General features: G+C 39.7%; 1 protein-coding gene across 5 annotated transcripts in view; it reads left to right on the top strand.

Moving 5' to 3' along the window:
• FAM219A (family with sequence similarity 219 member A) overlaps positions 1–20,235 on the top strand; it is a 123,527-nt gene that overhangs the window by 8,905 nt on the left and 94,387 nt on the right. The window contains exon 1 of one of the 5 annotated variants that reach the window (XM_075842604.1): positions 18,497–18,783. The exons of 3 other annotated variants lie outside the window; for them this stretch is intronic. In XM_075842604.1, coding sequence (XP_075698719.1) covers positions 18,589–18,783 — 195 coding nt within the window. In that variant the 5' untranslated portion in view covers positions 18,497–18,588. Of the gene's footprint in view, positions 1–18,496; positions 18,784–20,235 lie in introns of those variants that run through there. One more of the 5 variants, XM_075842596.1, reaches the window with a different exon arrangement.

Genomic DNA, 20,235 nt, shown 5'->3' with positions numbered 1-20,235 from the left:
TATATATCACATTGTGGAGTAATATTTATACTGTAATGTGTGGTCCTGGCTGTAGATTATATATCACATGGTGGAGTAATATTTATACTGTACTGTGTGGTCCTGACTGTAGATTATATATGACATGGTGGAGTAATATTTATACTGTACTGTGTGGTCCTGACTGTAGATTATATATGACATTGTGGAGTAATATTTATACTGTAATGTGTGGTCCTGACTGTAGATTATATATCACATGGTGGAGTAATATTTATACTGTACTGTGTGGTCCCGACTATAGATTATATATCACATGGTGAAGTAATATTTATACTGTACTGTGTGGTCCTGACTGTAGATTATATATCACATGGTGGAGTAATATTTATACTGTATTGTGTGGTCCTGACTGTAGATTATATAATCACATGGTGGAGTAATATTTATACTGTACTGTGTGGTCCTGACTGTAGATTATATATCACATGGTGGAGTAATATTTATACTGTACTGTGTGGTCCTGACTGTAGATTATATACCACATGGTGGCGTAATATTTATACTGTAATGTGTGGTCCTGGCTGTAGATTATATATCACATTGTGGAGTAATATTTATACTGTACTGTGTGGTCCCGACTATAGATTATATATCACATGGTGGAGTAATATTTATACTGTACTGTGTGGTCCTGACTGTAGATTATATATCACATGGTGGAGTAATATTTATACTGTACTGTGTGGTCCTGACTGTAGATTATATATCACATGGTGGAGTAATATTTATACTGTATTGTGTGGTCCTGACTGTAGATTATATAATCACATGGTGGAGTAATATTTATACTGTACTGTGTGGTCCTGACTGTAGATTATATATCACATGGTGGAGTAATATTTATACTGTACTGTGTGGTCCTGACTGTAGATTATATATCACATGGTGGAGTAATATTTATACTGTACTGTGTGGTCCTGACTGTAGATTATATATCACATGGTGGAGTAATATTTATACTGTACTGTGTGGTCCTGACTGTAGATTATATATCACATGGTGGAGTAATATTTATACTGTACTGTGTGGTCCTGACTGTTGATTATATATCACATGGTGGAGTAATATTTATACTGTAATGTGTGGTCCTGGCTGTAGATTATATATCACATTGTGGAGTAATATTTATACTGTACTGTGTGGTCCCGACTATAGATTATATATCACATGGTGGAGTAATATTTATACTGTACTGTGTGGTCCTGACTGTAGATTATATATCACATGGTGGAGTAATATTTATACTGTATTGTGTGGTCCTGACTGTAGATTATATAATCACATGGAGTAATATTTATACTGTACTGTGTGGTCCTGACTGTAGATTATATATCACATGGTGGAGTAATATTTATACTGTACTGTGTGGTCCTGACTGTAGATTATATATCACATGGTGGAGTAATATTTATACTGTACTTTGTGGTCCTGACTGTAGATTATATAATCACATTGTGGAGTAATATTTATACTGTACTGTGTGGTCCTGACTAGATTATATATCACATGGTGGAGTAATATTTATACTGTACGGTGTGGTCCTGACTGTAGATTATATATCACATGGTGGAGTAATATTTATACTGTACTGTGTGGTGCTGACTGTAGATTATATATCACATGGTGGAGTAATATTTATACTGTACTGTGTGGTCCTGACTGTAGATTATATATCACATGGTGGAGTAATATTTATACTGTACTGTGTGGTCCTGACTGTAGATTATATATCACATGGTGGAGTAATATTTATACTGTACTGTGTGGTGCTGACTGTAGATTATATATCACATGGTGGAGTAATATTTATACTGTACTGTGTGGTCCTGACTAGATTATATATCACATGGTGGAGTAATATTTATACTGTACTGTGTGGTCCTGACTGTAGATTATATATGACATGGTGGAGTAATATTTATACTGTACTGTGTGGTCCTGACTGTAGATTATATATGACATTGTGGAGTAATATTTATACTGTAATGTGTGGTCCTGACTGTAGATTATATATCACATGGTGGAGTAATATTTATACTGTACTGTGTGGTCCCGACTATAGATTATATATCACATGGTGAAGTAATATTTATACTGTACTGTGTGGTCCTGACTGTAGATTATATATCACATGGTGGAGTAATATTTATACTGTATTGTGTGGTCCTGACTGTAGATTATATAATCACATGGTGGAGTAATATTTATACTGTACTGTGTGGTCCTGACTGTAGATTATATATCACATGGTGAAGTAATATTTATACTGTACTGTGTGGTCCTGACTGTAGATTATATACCACATGGTGGCGTAATATTTATACTGTAATGTGTGGTCCTGGCTGTAGATTATATATCACATTGTGGAGTAATATTTATACTGTACTGTGTGGTCCCGACTATAGATTATATATCACATGGTGGAGTAATATTTATACTGTACTGTGTGGTCCTGACTGTAGATTATATATCACATGGTGGAGTAATATTTATACTGTACTGTGTGGTCCTGACTGTAGATTATATATCACATGGTGGAGTAATATTTATACTGTATTGTGTGGTCCTGACTGTAGATTATATAATCACATGGTGGAGTAATATTTATACTGTACTGTGTGGTCCTGACTGTAGATTATATATCACATGGTGGAGTAATATTTATACTGTACTGTGTGGTCCTGACTGTAGATTATATATCACATGGTGGAGTAATATTTATACTGTACTGTGTGGTCCTGACTGTAGATTATATATCACATGGTGGAGTAATATTTATACTGTACTGTGTGGTCCTGACTCTAGATTATATATCACATGGTGGAGTAATATTTATACTGTACTGTGTGGTCCTGACTGTAGATTATATATCACATGGTGGAGTAATATTTATACTGTAATGTGTGGTCCTGGCTGTAGATTATATATCACATTGTGGAGTAATATTTATACTGTACTGTGTGGTCCCGACTATAGATTATATATCACATGGTGGAGTAATATTTATACTGTACTGTGTGGTCCTGACTGTAGATTATATATCACATGGTGGAGTAATATTTATACTGTATTGTGTGGTCCTGACTGTAGATTATATAATCACATGGTGGAGTAATATTTATACTGTACTGTGTGGTCCTGACTGTAGATTATATATCACATGGTGGAGTAATATTTATACTGTACTGTGTGGTCCTGACTGTAGATTATATATCACATGGTGGAGTAATATTTATACTGTACTTTGTGGTCCTGACTGTAGATTATATAATCACATTGTGGAGTAATATTTATACTGTACTGTGTGGTCCTGACTAGATTATATATCACATGGTGGAGTAATATTTATACTGTACTGTGTGGTGCTGACTGTAGATTATATATCACATTGTGGAGTAATATTTATACTGTACGGTGTGGTCCTGGCTGTAGATTATATATCACAGGGTGGAGTAATATTTATACTGTACTGTGTGGTGCTGACTGTAGATTATATATCACATTGTGGAGTAATATTTATACTGTACTGTGTGGTCCTGACTGTAGATTATATATCACATTGTGGAGTAATATTTATACTGTACGGTGTGGTCCTGGCTGTAGATTATATATCACAGGGTGGAGTAATATTTATACTGTACTGTGTGGTCCTAACTGTAGATTATATATCACATGGGGGAGTAATATTTATACTGTATTGTGTGGTCCTGGCTATAGATTATATATCACATGGTGGAGTAATATTTATACTGTACTGTGTGGTGCTGACTGTAGATTATATATCACATGGTGGAGTAATATTTATACTGTAATGTGTGGTCCTGGCTATAGATTATATATAACATTGTGGAGTAATATTATATTATAGTAGTTATATTCTTTTATATAGGAGGCAGTATAAGGGTATGGCCAGACGTGGTGGAATTGCTCTGGAATTCCGCTGCGGACACTCCGCAGCGGAAATCTGAAGCGTACCTGTTTCTCCATTGCCTTCCACAGCTTTGTGGTTGCGTTCGTTTACACGTTGCGGACAATTCCGCTACGGAGCATAGGCTGCGGTGCGGAATTTGGTGTCCGCAGCATGCAATGGCTGTTGCGGAGTTGTGGCGGACTGTTTGCGGACTCATTGCGGAATTTCTCCATTGACTTCAATGGAGATTCTAAATTCTGCAATGAAGTCCGCAGATGTTATGTAGATGTTATGTGTGCTGCGGAGCGTATTGGTTTTACTACCATGGCATTTCTTCATTCTGGCTGGACCTATGTATTTCTAGATCTACAGCAGACTGAGGAAGTCAATGGGGCACCCGTAATTACGGGAGCGTTGCTAGGCGACGTCAGTAAATAGTCACTGTCCAGGGTGCTGAAAGAGTTAAGCGATCGGCAGTAACTGTTTCTGCACCCTGGACAGTGACTTCCGATCACAATATACATCAACCTGTAAAAAAAATAGAAGTTCATACTTACCGAGAACTCCCTGCTTCTTCCTCCAGTCCGGCCTCCCGGGATGACGTTTCAGTCCAAGTGACGGCTGCAGCCAATCACAGGCTGCAGCGGTCACATGGACTGCCGCGTCATCCAGGGAGGTCGGGCTGGATGTCAAGAGAGGGACGTGTCACCAAGACAACGGCCGGTAAGTATGAAATTCGTTTACTTTCACTAGGGAAAGGGCTGTCCCTTCTCTCTATCCTGCACTGATAGAGAGAAGGGAAGTACTTTCACCTCAATACGCAACGGCCAGTCCGCATCAATTTAATGCCCATTTTGGGCAGATCCGCAACAGAATCTGCAACGCAGATTCTGTGCGGCATCAATGCTGACCGTTGCGGAAGAATTCCGCCACGTCTGGGCATGCCCTTATAGTAGTTATATTCTTGTATATAGGGGGCAGTATTATAGTAGTTATATTCTTGTATATAGTGGGCAGTATTATAGTAGTTATATTCTTGTATATAGGAGCAGTATTATAGTAGTTATATTCTTGTATATAGGAGCAGTATTATAGTAGTTATATTCTTGTATATAGGGGGCAGTATTATAGTAGTTATATTCTTGTATATAGGAGCAGTATTATAGTAGTTATATTCATGTATATAGAGGGCAGTATTATAGTAGTTATATTCTTGTATATAGTGGGCAGTATTATAGTAGTTATATTCTTGTATATAGGGGGCAGTATTATAGTAGTTATATTCTTGTATATAGGGGGCAGTATTATAGTAGTTATATTCTTGTATATAGGGGGCAGTATTATAGTAGTTATATTCTTGTATATGGGGGGCAGTATTATAGTAGTTATATTCTTGTATATAGGGGGCAGTATTATAGTAGTTATATTCTTGTACATAGGGGGCAGTATTATAGTAGTTATATTCTTGTACATTGAAGCAGTATTATAGTAGCTATATTCTTGTATATAAGGGCAGTATTATAGTAGTTATATTCTTGTACATAGGAGCAGTATTATAGTAGTTATATTCTTGTATATAGGAGCAGTATTATAGTAGTTATATTCTTGTACATAGGGGGCAGTATTATAGTAGTTATATTTTTGTATATAGGGGCAGTATTATAGTAGTTATATTCTTGTAAATAGGGGGCAGTATTATAGTAGTTATATTCTTGTATATAGGAGCAGTATTATAGTAGTTATATTCTTGTATATAGGAGCAGTATTATCGTAGTTATATTCTTATATATAGGGGCAGTATTATAGTAGTTATATTCTTGTATACAGGGGGCAGTATTATAGTAGTTATATACTTGTATACAGGGGGCAGTATTATAGCAGTTATAGTCTTGTATATAGGAGCAGTATTATAGTAGTTATATTCTTGTATATAGGGGCAGTATTATAGTAGTTATATTCTTGTAAATAGGGGCAGTATTATAGTAGTTATATTCTTGTAAATAGGAGGCAGTATTATAGTAGTTATATTGTTGTACATAGGAGGCAGTATTATAGTAGTTATATTCTTTTATATAGGGGCAGTATTATAGTAGTTATATTCTTGTATATAGGGGCAATATTATAGTAGTTATATTCTTGTATATAGGAGCAGTATTATAGTAGTTATATTCTTGTATATAGGGGCAGTATTATAGTAGTTATATTCTTGTATATAGGGGGCAGTATTATAGTAGTTATATTCTTGTACATAGGAGCAGTATTATAGTAGTTATATTCTTGTATATAGGAGAAGTATTATAGTAGTTATATTCTTGTATATAGGAGCAGTATTATAGTAGTTATATTCTTGTATATAGGAGCAGTATTATCGTAGTTATATCCTTATATATAGGAGCAGTATTATAGTAGTTACATTCTTGTACATGTGGGCAGTATTATAGTAGTTATATACTTGTATACAGGGGGCAGTATTATAGCAGTTATATTCTTGTATATAGGAGCCGTATTATAGTAGTTATATTCTTGTATATAGGGGCAGTATTATAGTAGTTATATTCTTGTATATAGGGGGCAGTATTATAGTAGTTATATTCTTGTATATAGGAGCAGTATTATAGTAGTTATATTCTTGTATATAGGGGCAGTATTACAGTAGTTATATTCTTGTATATAGGGGCAGTATTATAGTAGTTATATTCTTGTATATAGGAGCAGTATTATAGTAGTTATATTCTTGTATATAGGGGCAGTATTATAGTAGTTATATTCTTGTATATAGGAGCAGTATTATAGTAGTTATAGTTTTTGTACATAGGGGCAGTATTATAGTAGTTATATTCTTGTATATGGGGGGCAGTATTATAGTAGTTATATTCTTGTATATAGGGGGCAGTATTATAGTAGTTATATTCTTGTACATAGGGGGCAGTATTATAGTAGTTATATTCTTGTACATAGGGGGCAGTATTATAGTAGTTATATTCTTGTATATAGGGGGCAGTATTATAGTAGTTATATTCTTGTACATAGGAGCAGTATTATAGTAGTTATATTCTTGTATATAGGAGCAGTGTTATAGTAGTTATATTCTTGTAAATAGGGGGCAGTATTATAGTAGTTATATTCTTGTATATAGGAGCAGTATTATCGTAGTTATATTCTTATATATAGGAGCAGTATTATAGTAGTTATATTCTTGTACATGGGGGCAGTATTATAGTAGTTATATACTTGTATACAGGGGGCAGTATTATAGCAGTTATAGTCTTGTATATAGGAGCAGTATTATAGTAGTTCTATTCTTGTATATAGGGGCAGTATTATAGTAGTTATATTCTTGTAAATAGGAGGCAGTATTATAGTAGTTATATTGTTGTACATAGGAGGCAGTATTATAGTAGTTATATTCTTGTATATAGGGGCAGTATTATAGTAGTTATATTCTTGTATATAGGAACAGTAATATGGTAGTTATATTCTTGTATGTAGGGGCAGTATCATTGTAGTTATATTCTTGTACATATGAGCAGTATTATAGTAGTTATATTTTTGTATATGGGGGGCAGTATTATAGTAGTTATATTCTTGTATATAGGGGGCAGTATTATAGTAGTTATATTCTTGTATATAGGGGCAGTATTATAGTAGTTATATTCTTGTATATAGGGGGCAGTATTATAGTAGTTATATTCTTGTACATAGGGGGCAGTATTATAGTAGTTATATTCTTGTACATTGAAGCAGTATTATAGTAGTTATATTCTTGTATATAGGGGCAGTATTATAGTAGTTATATTCTTGTACATAGGAGCAGTATTATAGTAGTTATATTCTTGTATATAGGAGCAGTATTATATTAGTTATATTCTTGTACATAGGAGCAGTATTATAGTAGTTATATTCTTTTATATAGGAGCAGTATTATAGTAGTTATATTCTTGTACATAGGGGGCAGTATTATAATAGTTAGATTCTTGTATATAGGGGCAGTATTATAGTAGTTATATTCTTGTATATAGGGGGCAGTATTATAGTAGTTATATTCTTGTACATAGGAGCAGTATTATAGTAGTTATATTCTTGTATATAGGAGCAGTATTATAGTAGTTATATTCTTGTATATAGGAGAAGTATTATAGTAGTTATATTCTTGTATATAGGAGCGGTATTATAGTAGTTATATTCTTGTATATAGTGGCAGTATTATAGTAGTTATATTCTTGTATATAGGGAGCAGTATTATAGTAGTTATATTCTTGTATATAGGGGCAGTATTATAGTAGTTATATTCTTGTATATAGGAGCAGTATTATAGTAGTTATGTTCTTGTATATAGGGGCAGTATTATAGTAGTTATATTCTTGTATATAGGAGCAGTATTATAGTAGTTATAGTCTTGTACATAGGGGCAGTATTATAGTAGTTATATTCTTGTATATAGGGGCAATATTATAGTAGTTATATTTTTGGATATAGGGGCAGTATTATAGTAGTTATATTCTTGTATATAGGGGCAGTATTATAGTAGTTATATTCTTGTATATAGGGGCAATATTATAGTAGTTATATTTTTGTATATAGGGGCAGTATTATAGTAGATATATTCTTGTACATAGGGGGCAGTATTATAGTAGTTCTATTCCTGTATATAGGGGCAGTATTATAGTAGTTATATTCTTGTATATAGGAGCAGTATTATAGTAGTTATAGTCTTGTACATAGGGGCAGTATTATAGTAGTTATATTCTTGTATATAGGAGCAGTATTATGGTAGTTATATTCTTGTACATAGGGGGCAGTATTATAGTAGTTATATTCTTGTATATAGCAACAGTAATATAGTAGTTATATTCTTGTATGTAGGGGCAGTATCATTGTAGTTATATTCTTGTACATATGAGCAGTATTATAGTAGTTATATTCTTGTACATATGAGCAGTATTATAGTAGTTATATTCTTGTATGTAGGAGCAGTATCATTGTAGTTATATTCTTGTACATAGAGGCAATGTTATAGTAGTTACATTCTTGTATATTGGGGGAAGTATTATAGTAGTTATATTCTTGTACATAGGGGGTAGTATTATAGTAGTTATATTCTTGTATATAGGGGACAGTATTATAGTAGTTATATTCTTGTATATAGGAGCAGTATTATAGTAGTTATATTCTTGTACATAGAGGCAATGTTATAGTAGTTACATTCTTGTATATTGGGGGAAGTATTATAGTAGTTATATTCTTGTACATAGGGGGTAGTATTATAGTAGTTATATTCTTGTATATAGGGGACAGTATTATAGTAGTTATATTCTTGTATATAGGAGCAGTATTATAGTAGTTATATTCTTGTACATAGAGGCAATGTTATAGTATTTACATTCTTGTATATTGGGGGAAGTATTATAGTAATTATATTCTTTTACATAGGGGCAGTATTATAGTAGTTATATTCTTGTATATAGGGAGCAGTATTATAGTAGTTATATTCTTGTACATAGGAGGCAGTATTATAGTAGTTATATTCTTGTATATAGGAGCAGTATTATAGTAGTTATATTCTTGTATATAGGGGCAGTATTATAGTAGTTATATTCTTGTACATAGGAGGCAGTATTATAGTAGTTATATTCTTGTACATAGGGGGCAGTATTATAGTAGTTATATTCTTGTATGTAGGGGCAGTATTATAGTAGTTATATTCTTTTATGTAGGGGCAGTATCATTGTAGTTATATTCTTTAGTTTTTAGGGTACCAGCTGAATCGGTTTTACAAGTGATAGCTATTTTTAAGAAGTAGAAATTGGTTTCAATTCAGGGTTAAACTGCAGATTTTTGTAGACTCCGCATATTGTGAATTGGTCACTCGTATTTTTGTACTTGTTTTATTATTTGCTTCTTGTCGCCGTGGTGAAAAATAAACGTAATCTCAATCCCCAACCATAAATTTTCCTATGCAGTTAATTGTTTTTGCGCTGCCTCTAATAACAGCAGAAATCCGCACATGTCAATATTTTATGAGCCCAGCGTTTTCCTGAATGTTCTTCTCGGCTCCGCACTGTCCGCTGGAAGCCGACAGCAATTTACAAACATAAACTGGAGCAATTTTTCCCTGGAGACTTTATCCTCCAGCAACTGAGATAATGTTTACAGGTAGGAAATCAGTGCGGTGTATTTATGGCCGCCATGTTTACTGCGCTCTCTGTGTGGCATCGGTATTTATGTAGTAGTAGAGATAACTCTGCAGAATATGCAATAAAGAAAATGGCACAGGAGTGCGATGCCAACAGGTGGCGGCTAGGAGTGTGATTCTGGCAGTTCCCTGTATGAGGGAAAGTTGGGTTATTATGTAAGTTTTTTTTGCTGTGTCACCAGCAGGGCGGCGATCTTGTAGGAAGATGTTAGGTTCTAGCCCTGCCATATTGATATCACTATTCACATTACTATATGGTTTAACCTCTTCCCCTGGTTCAAGAAACAGCGCCACTCTTTGGGCTAAGTCTATTATTGCAGCCATGCCCAGACACCAGACAAAGCCCATGTACAAGAGTGGAGGGGTTTTTAACAACTGAAGAGGATAAGTCTGGGGGGGGGGTGTATGAGTGAGCGGGGGCTCAGAATGTGTGGATTCTGTACGGTTTACATTTAGTTCCCATTTTCCAGAACCTTGGAATAATTTGAGGTCGTTGTCCCTTCAATTATCTTTGTGCGCTCCGTTAGAGCGGGGCAGTGATGCAGCTCCCATTAACACCGTTTCCAGAGTCTTCGTGTTGTGAAGCTGAATTATTGGTCCCGTTAATTAAAAGTTCCATCCGGCAGATTGTGGAAGGGGAATCAATTCGAGCTCATCCATGTAAATGAGACCCGACTTCACGGCTGGAAAATAGAAGGAACGTCGTGCGCCAGAACAGTAGTCTTGGCTCCTTTACAGGTCTGACATACCTGGCACCAAATGGCAGGAGAGTTTGTCATATTTTCGCTGGTTTTCCTGTGACCAGTCATCCCAGCACAGTGTGTTGCCTCAATGCGTATCCCTGCTTGATCAGCAGCTTCTGACGTTCTCATCTATACCGTATGTTGCACCATTTACAACTTTTTCATAGAATTAAGACCCGACTCCACGTCTGTGACAAATAAGTGAACATCTCCTCTTTTTGTTAAGCTTTAGAGCAGAACCTCCAGCATCAAGTAGCGTCTTCTATAGCAGAAGTTGTGCCCTGGAGCAATAGATTGACTCTTTATAGGCATGACGTACCTGGTGCCAAGAATTTTTTTTTCTTCTATCTGCTGGAAGTTGCATTCATTCAGAGAGATATTCTTCTTTGGCCAGTCCTATAAGTGCAGTGACTTGCTCCAAGGTCACCCCTGCTTGATCGGTGGCTGCTAAATGATGACCGTGGTCTCTAGAGTTGGCTTCCATGAAGCTTGTATCCTCCGATGTAAGCCACGCATATGATCCATTTGATGGCACTTAAGCCTCCCTAGATCAGTGGTTGCTAAAAGTTTTCGACTAGGATCTCACCAGGTGAACCCTGGCACCAACTGAACCTGGCACAAGTCTAGTTATAGGTGGTCCGCTATTAAAAAAAAAGGCAGAACATAAATTCTCCACCGTCTTGCTGGCGCAGCTGCTATATATGTCGCCAGTTTATTCTGTCCTGATCCTTCGGTTACCACATATGACTTGTTAGCCATACCTGGCGTCATCCACAGGTACCAGTCTGTAATTTTCAGCAATAATCCTTTAGTGTGACTCCACTAGATAAAAGCCGTGTGAACAGCAGAGCCGTATTCCTGTGAGGCCGGAGTTCCCAGACATCCTGTGCTCTGTATCTAGCGCCGGACCTTGCAATATTAATGCCCATTTATCATCTGGACGGAGACAAGAGGACTGTGCGCTGCATGCCAATGTCGTCTTCTGTCTGCTGGATTCATACCTGGCAGCTGATGAGGGGGCAAATTTGTCGCACGTTGAGATTTTTTTGTTGTTGCAGTTTGCGACAGACCTAGCGTTAACCGCATGACTAATGTGTCCCATTGACTTCCATCTGGGCCATGTGTGGGGTAAGCCATGGAGGTCTAGCTCAAAAGGTTTCTTTTCCACCCAGTGGAACCAGTTATTGGGGCGGTAGTCAGTACATGTAAATAATGTAGGGGGTCATATGATATCTCGGAGGCATCTTTGATAACCAGGGAACATCGCGGTAAATCCTAGTACACATTTGCTTAGGAACGGCCAAATCTTCCATGTCCAAATTATTTTGGCTGATGTAAAATAAACCTTTTATCAACACAAATACTTTATAATATGCACAGGTGTATCAATGCTGCGTTTGTCACTTTACACACCACACAGTGTAGTTATCTGTGGTGTTACATAGGACTGCAGGTAACATCTACTACATTATCTGTACTCAGAGAGTTATCACTGTGTTATCTGTGGTGTTACACAGGACTGCAGGTAACATCTACTACATTATCTGTACTCAGAGAGTTATCACTGTGTTATCTGTGGTGTTACATAGGACTGCAGGTAACATCTACTACATTATCTGTACTGAGAGAGTTATCACTGTGTGTTATCTGTGGTGTTACATAGGACTGCAGGTAACATCTCCTACATTATCTGTACTCAGAGAGTTATCACTGTGCTATCTGTGGTGTTACATAGGACTGCAGGTAACCGCTACTACATTATCTGTACTGAAAGAGTTATCACTGTGTGTTATCTGTGGTGTTACATAGGACTGCAGGTAACATCTCCTACATTATCTGTACTCAGAGAGTTATCGCTGTGTGTTATCGGTGGTGTTACATAGGACTGCAGGTATCACCTTCTGCATTGTCTGTACTACGTGTTGTTATTCTACAACTTAGCTGACAAAGCCTGGGGTAGTGTAATGGCAGTCTTTAGTGTTCCCCCTCCTTCGGTACTGGTAATGTGCCATACAAAAACTGTAATTGCATGAATTCTGTGGTTTACACCCTAAGTGTCAGTTCTGACTGTAATTCTGTCATGATATTCATCAACTAAGTATTCCTCTTATCATAACGGCTGCAGGTCTCCTCTGCTGAATACAGGGACTGCTTGCTGTGTTGTCTTATCCTCACCCTTCTGTTCCTCAGAAATAGACTCGTCTTTCATTATAGAAATTGCAGCCTTTTCCTGACATTCGGCTCAGGTTACCGCTCAATGGAATTACAGGGTTTGTCCGAGATGAAATGACTTTGTGTTAATGCTTGTAATTTATAAATGTAAATACATTTGTTATATACTTACATTTTCCAAAGTGGCCCCGTTTCCAGATCCTGCCGTGGGGAACTTGACGGGTGACGTCACTCTCTGCTCTGGCCGCTGTGTTGATCTTCAATTTTTTTTCCGGGTATACGTCCCGTCACAGAATAGTGAGTGCAGCTCTGGAGTATAATATAAGCTGTAACTCGGGATCAATACAGGATAAGTAAGGTCATGTATGCACACAGTGACTCCACCAGCAGAATAGTGAGTGCAGCTCTGGAGTATAATACAGGATGCAACTCGGGACAAGTACAGGATAAGTAATGTAATGTATGTACAGGGTGAGTCCGCCAGCAGAATAGTGAGTGCAGCTCTGGAGTATAATACAGGATGTAACTCAGGATCAGTACAGGATAAGTAATGTAATGTATGTACACAGTGACTCCACCAGCAGAATAGTGAGTGCCGCTCTGGAGTATAATACAGGATGTAACTCAGGATCAGTACAGGATAAGTAATGTAATGTATGTACACAGTGACTCCTCCAGCAGAATAGTGAGTGCAGTTCTGGAGTGTAATACAGGATGTAACTCAGGATCAGTACAGGATAAGTAATGTAATGTATGTACACAGTGTCTCCACCAGTAGAATAGCGAGTGCAGCTCTGGAGTATAATACAGGATGTAACTCAGGATCAGTACAGGATAAGTAATGTAATGTATGTACAGGGTGAGTCCGCCAGCAGAATAGTGAGTGCAGCTCTGGAGTATAATACAGGATGTAACTCAGGATCAGTACAGGATAAGTAATGTAATGTATGTACACAGTGTCTCCACCAGCAGAATAGTGAGTACAGCTCTGGAGTATAATACAGGAAGTAACTCAGGATCAGTACAGGATAAGTAATGTAATGTATGTACACAGTGACTCCTCCAGCAGAATAGTGAGTGCAGCTCTGGAGGATAATGCAGTATGTAACTCAGGATCAGTACAGGATAAGTAATGTAATGTATGTACACAGTGACTCCACCAGCAGAATAGTGAGTGCAGCTCTGGAGTATAATACAGGATGTAACTCAGGATCAGTACAGGATAAGTAATGTAATGTATGTACACAGTGACTCCACCAGCAGAATAGTGAGTGCAGCTCTAGAGTATAATACAGGATGTAACTCAGGATCAGTACAGGATAAGTAATGTAATGTATGTACACAGTGACTCCTCCATAGGAATAGTGAGTGCAGTTCTGGAGTATAATACAGGATATAACTCAGGATCAGTACAGGATAAGTAATGTAATGTATGTACAGGGTGAGTCCACCAGCAGAATAGTGAGTGCAGCTCTGGAGTATAATACATGATGTAACTCAGGATCAGTACAGGATAAGTAATGTAATGTATGTACACAGTGACTCCTCCAGCAGAATAGTGGGTGCAGCTCTGGAGTATAATGCAGGATGTAACTCAGGATCAGTACAGGATAAGTAATGTAATGTATGTACACAGTGACTCCTCCAGCAGAATAGTGAGTGCAGTTCTGGAGTATAATACTGGAAGTAACTCAGGATCAGTACAGTATAAGTAATGTAATGTATGTACACAGTGACTCCTCCAGCAGAATAGTGAATGCAGCTCTGGAGTATAATACAGGATATAACTCAGGATCAGTACAGTATAAGTAATGTATTGTATGTACACAGTGACTCCTCCAGCAGAATAGTGAGTGCAGCTCTGGAGTATAATGCAGGATGTATATCCGGATCAGCACAGCATAAGGATTGTCTAAGACTCCACCCAGCCGTGTAGAGTTTTTCCATCTTGTGGTAGTGGAGGGGTTAATGGTGAAGTATGTTGTACTACATTATTCTCCAGCACAAGCTGCTAGATCTTCAAAGTGTTCAAAGATAAAAGTAATTTCTGCAGCTAATGAGTCGTCCACAGGGCCCGTGGATTCTACCAGCCACCTTTCCATGCCCGCAGTTAATTATGCCGATTGCCAGGCTGATGGCATCTGGCACATCTACAGAGCCCCAAGTCCTGAGCAGAATGGTTCAATCACAGGTGACCTGTGATCTGAGGAGGCAGCGGTGGACACTATAAATCTTAGCAGGAATGTTTATGGGGGAATGTTGGCCGGTAGGTCGCAGCTGTGTAATGTCTTGGTCCACCTCCAGGGATAAGATGGAACGTCTGTGTGATCCTACTCTTCGCTGGAGAACTATGAAGGGAAGGTTTATACATCGTATGCTCAAGAGTGATCCTATAACTCGTCTTCCTATGTGATCACACTCGTCTACCATCAGCATAGAAGGGGATTCTTTACTGTAAGAGCAGTCCCACTATAGAACCTTCTTATAGGGGAGCGGTGATGGTTGTTTCCTTGAAATACAAGGCAGATGTATACACACACTCTTCTTTGGATCGTTGGTTGAGCGATCCCACTCCAGTTGGGGCATGATATGGATTATCTAGTTGTCTACTCATGTTTTTGGCTAAGGATACGAGATCACACTCTAATCTTTTTGGATAAGGTGGAGTGGCCCACTATGTGATACCAGTCCAGTCTGGGGATAAGGAAGACGTCGTCCTTGGGATTCCATTTATGCGTTGTATTCCGCCCATGATTCTCTTTTCTGTGGACACCTGGCAGGATAGGCCCATGGTGGGCCGGGATGCCCGCTGGCGAGCCTACTCTACAATATACAGCTTATGTCCATGATGTTGTATAGAGATCTAATAAGAGGAGTGTGTATAAGACGGCTCAATGCAATCTCCTGGATATTTGAGGATCTTATTAAGCCAGTGTAATAGTCAGTGACTAGCGGCCGCTCGTGTTCCCGTCACTTGGAGGTCTGTGAGATGCCCCCTCCCTGTAGTTAGGAGCACACAGCTGGGTTGTGGTTTGTTGTTTCTCCATAACAGAGGACGCTAAAAGTTCTTGTCAGACGCGTCCGCGCTTTTTTATGAGTGGAAATTGATGCTCCCAAGTGCATATTCTCCAGATATTGGAGGAAAGTGGATGGAAACCTTGAAATAGACTGGAATTACTTGTTATCTCTCTGGGAAACCGGCCAATAAGACACAGCAGAGCTCAGGGGTCGCTGACCGTAAATTCTGCATGCAGCTCGAATACAGTTATGGGGGTGCGTCAGTAAATTCTTCAGTATTCTTGAGACCAAATCGGTGGCAGTAAATTCTACAGAGCCCCTGGAACCGACTCCTATCTTGGTAAATTCTGCAGAAGCTTTGGATTGTTTTGTGTGTCATTCGATGCTACAGAACCTCTGGATGATATCTGCGTGTCGGTACATTCTGGAGAACCTCTGATCAGGTCTGTGTGTCAGTAATTTCTGGAGAACCTCCGATCAGGTCTGTGTGTCAGTAATTTCTGCAGAGCTTCTGGACCAGATCAGTGTTTCAGTAAATCCTGCAGAGCCTCTGGTTCAGATCTGTGTGTCAGTAAACGCTGCAGAGCCTCTGGATCAGATCAGTGTGTCAGTAAACGCTGCTGAGCCTCTGGATCAGATCAGTGTGTCAGTAAATGCTGCAGAGCCTCTGGATCAGACTCCTATCTTGGTAAATTCTGCAGAAGCTTTGGATTGTTTTGTGTGTCATTCGATTCTACAGAACCTCTGGATGATATCTGCGTGTCGGTAAATTCTGGAGAACCTCTGATCAGGTCTGTGTGTCAGTAATTTCTGGAGAACCTCTGATCAGGTCTGTGTGTCAGTAATTTCTGCAGAGCTTCTGGACCAGATCAGTGTTTCAGTAAATCCTGCAGAGCCTCTGGTTCAGATCTGTGTGTCAGTAAACGCTGCAGAGCCTCTGGTTCAGATCTGTGTGTCAGTAAACGCTGCTGAGCCTCTGGATCAGATCAGTGTGTCAGTAAATGCTGCAGAGCCTCTGGATCAGATCTGTGTGTCAGTAAACGCTGCTGAGCCTCTGGATCAGATCTGTGTGTCAGTAAATGCTGCAGAGCCTCTGGATCAGATCTGTGGGTCAGTAAATGCTGCTGAGCCTCTGGATCAGATCTGTGTGTCAGTAAACGCTGCTGAGCCTCTGGATCAGATCTGTGTGTCAGTAAATGCTGCAGAGCCTCTGGATCAGATCAGTGTGTCAGTAAATGCTGCAGAGCCTTTGGACCAGATCTGTGTCAGTAAATGCTGCAAAGCCCCTGGATCAGATCTGTGTGTCAGTAAATTCTGCAGAGCCCCTGGATCAGATCTGTGTGTCAGGAAATGCTGCAAAGCCTTTGGACCAGATCTGTGTCAGGAAATGCTGCAGAGCCTTTGGACCAGATCTGTGTCAGTAAATGCTGCAGATCCCCTGGATCAGATCTGTGTGTCAGGAAATGCTGCAGAGCCCCTGGATCAGATCTGTGTGTCAGTAAATGCTGCAGAGCCTCTGGATCAGATCTGTGGGTCAGTAAATGCTGCTGAGCCTCTGGATCAGATCAGTGTGTCAGTAAACGCTGCTGCGCCTCTGGATCAGATCTGTGTGTCAGTAAATGCTGCAGAGCCTTTGGATCAGATCTGTGGGTCAGTAAATGCTGCTGAGCCTCTGGATCAGATCAGTGTGTCAGTAAATGCTGCAGAGACTTTGGACCAGATCTGTGTCAGTAAATGCTGCAGAGCCTCTGGATCAGATCTGTGGGTCAGTAAATGCTGCTGAGCCTCTGGATCAGATCAGTGTGTCAGTAAACGCTGCTGCGCCTCTGGATCAGATCTGTGTGTCAGTAAATGCTGCAGAGCCTCTGGATCAGATCTGTGGGTCAGTAAATGCTGCTGAGCCTCTGGATCAGATCAGTGTGTCAGTAAATGCTGCAGAGACTTTGGACCAGATCTGTGTCAGTAAATGCTGCAGAGCCTTTGGACCAGATCTGTGTGTCAGGAAATGCTGCAAAGCCCCTGGATCAGATCTGTGTGTCAGGAAATGCTGCAAAGCCTTTGGACCAGATCTGTGTCAGTAAATGCTGCAGAGCCCCTGGATCAGATCTGTATGTCAGGAAATGCTACAGATCCTATAGACTGGATCTACATGTCAGTAAGTGCTGCAGAAAGGTGGCCTCTAGTAGGCAAATGTTTTAGTACAAGCTTAAAATAAAATGGGAAAATTTCTCAGCTGCACATAGTTCTGGTGAACAGTCACACGTTGCCGCGATGTTCTGCAGTGGGACACTTTTGGATGGAAATAAATACTCTGCTGCGTTGGTTCTTACATCTGCCCCTCTTATGATGGTCCTGGCACAGTTTGGAATACGGCATCTCCACCTGGCTGGTCGCCATCATCCATCCTCTTCACTTCCAGCTCTGACGTGTTCTGGAAAATAACGAGACAAGACATTGAACACAACGGCCCGCACTGATGGAGAGCGCAGATCACAGCCCCGCTTCTTCTCATGATGTCCTCCAAAAATTATCCTGACAGATCAAAGAGGCCGAGACACAGAGGAAAAGAGAGAGGAGACGAGGGAAGTGGGAACCATGAAGAAGAAGAGCGACTCAGGGGACGTGATGGGAAAGCAAGTGGAGCCGCCTACGAGAAGGTGGTGATGTCCGGCAGGAGTGTGTGGAGTCTTCAGGCAAAGCATCCGGTATGTCCGCGCCAAATCCTGTGTTTTTATTTTTCATATACCAAAAATGGTATTTGATCCTATGAGGCGGAGTTGGTGCTTTCCATGCAGAGTACAGCTTGTGCCCCCCTCCCACCCAGTTACAGAAACCCCATTCACATGCACGGCGTGCGGATTGTCATCAGATTCTACGAGTGGTGAAGGGGTGGAGTGATGGAGAGATGGAGGGGGGTATGGAAAATCACTCACCAGCCTGGGGCTTTGTACAAGGACCTGACCGGTGGGCGGGCCTTCTCTTCCGGAGATATGATGCTGGGGCAGAGGGACCTAATTGGTGGGCGGGGTTACATGGGCATAACGTCATTAAAGGTCCTTTAGCCCACTATAAAACAGTATCCTTAACATTTTTATGTGAATCAACTCAGGCAAATGTGGTGCGGGGGGACCCGGGACCCCCCTGGCTTCTGGACCCGGACGCTATTGCGACTGCTGCTATCCCTAAAGCTACGCCATGTCTGTCCTCATTCCTGTAGGAACAACCCCCTACTGTGGTCGGACACCATGCTAAAGACTTCTATACCCAGTAATACGCAGGTGTATACAGTGAAAACTGCCCCTAAAGGGGGTTAGTCCGATCTTCTGCTGCCTCCCTTCTATCCTCGGTTGAGCAGTATATTGAAAGACTTTTAACCCAAAACATTGCTGCATGTTTTCCCCCCGCTGTCTTTATGTGCCCTAGAAGATTACTGTATATGAAAGTGCTTGAACAACGCCTCGATAAAGTAGCATGATGTAAGACCATGGGGTGGGGGGTACTGTTACTTTCTACTTGTATACTAGATATTGCCTTGACTCTGTGACGGTGGCTAAAGTGCCCCACAAAGCGGGTCTTTATAGGGTGAGTGATGCCATTTTTGTGTGTTGCAGCAATGGGTCCAATGACTGATGCAATGAATTATCATTATAGGGCAGTTTAAGAAAATGTGTAGGTGGAGGCTGTTGATGATTGGCCAATCTTAGAAAATGTGAGGGTGGAGACTCTTAATGATTAGCAAGTCTCTGATGATGTGTTAGTGGAGGCCATTGATGATTGGCCAGTCCCAGAAGATGTAAAGGCCGTTGATGAGCCTTAGTGGATATTCAAAGAAGATGTGTAGGTGGGGTTTGTTGATGGTGGGCCAGTCCCAGAAGACGTGTAGGTGGAGGCTGTTGATCATTAATGGGGCTTCTGGGAAGATGTGTAGTTGGGGTTTGTTGATGGTGGGCCAGTCCCAGAAGACGTGTAGGTGGGGCTGTTGATCATTAATGGGGCTTCTGAGAAGATGTGTAGGTGGGGGGAAGTTGATGATGGGCCAGTCTCAGAAGATGTGTAGGTAGAGGCCGTTAATGATTGGCCAGTCCCAGAAGATGTGTAGGTGGGGGCTGTTGATGATTGGGCGGTCTTAGAAGATGTATAGGTGGAGGCCGTTGATG

This window comes from Rhinoderma darwinii, chromosome 1 (assembly GCF_050947455.1).
Source record: "Rhinoderma darwinii isolate aRhiDar2 chromosome 1, aRhiDar2.hap1, whole genome shotgun sequence".
NCBI classification, from domain to species: Eukaryota; Metazoa; Chordata; class Amphibia; order Anura; family Rhinodermatidae; genus Rhinoderma; species Rhinoderma darwinii.
Note: the sequence above shows the minus strand (reverse complement) of the source record. Positions and strands in the feature narration are given on the sequence as shown.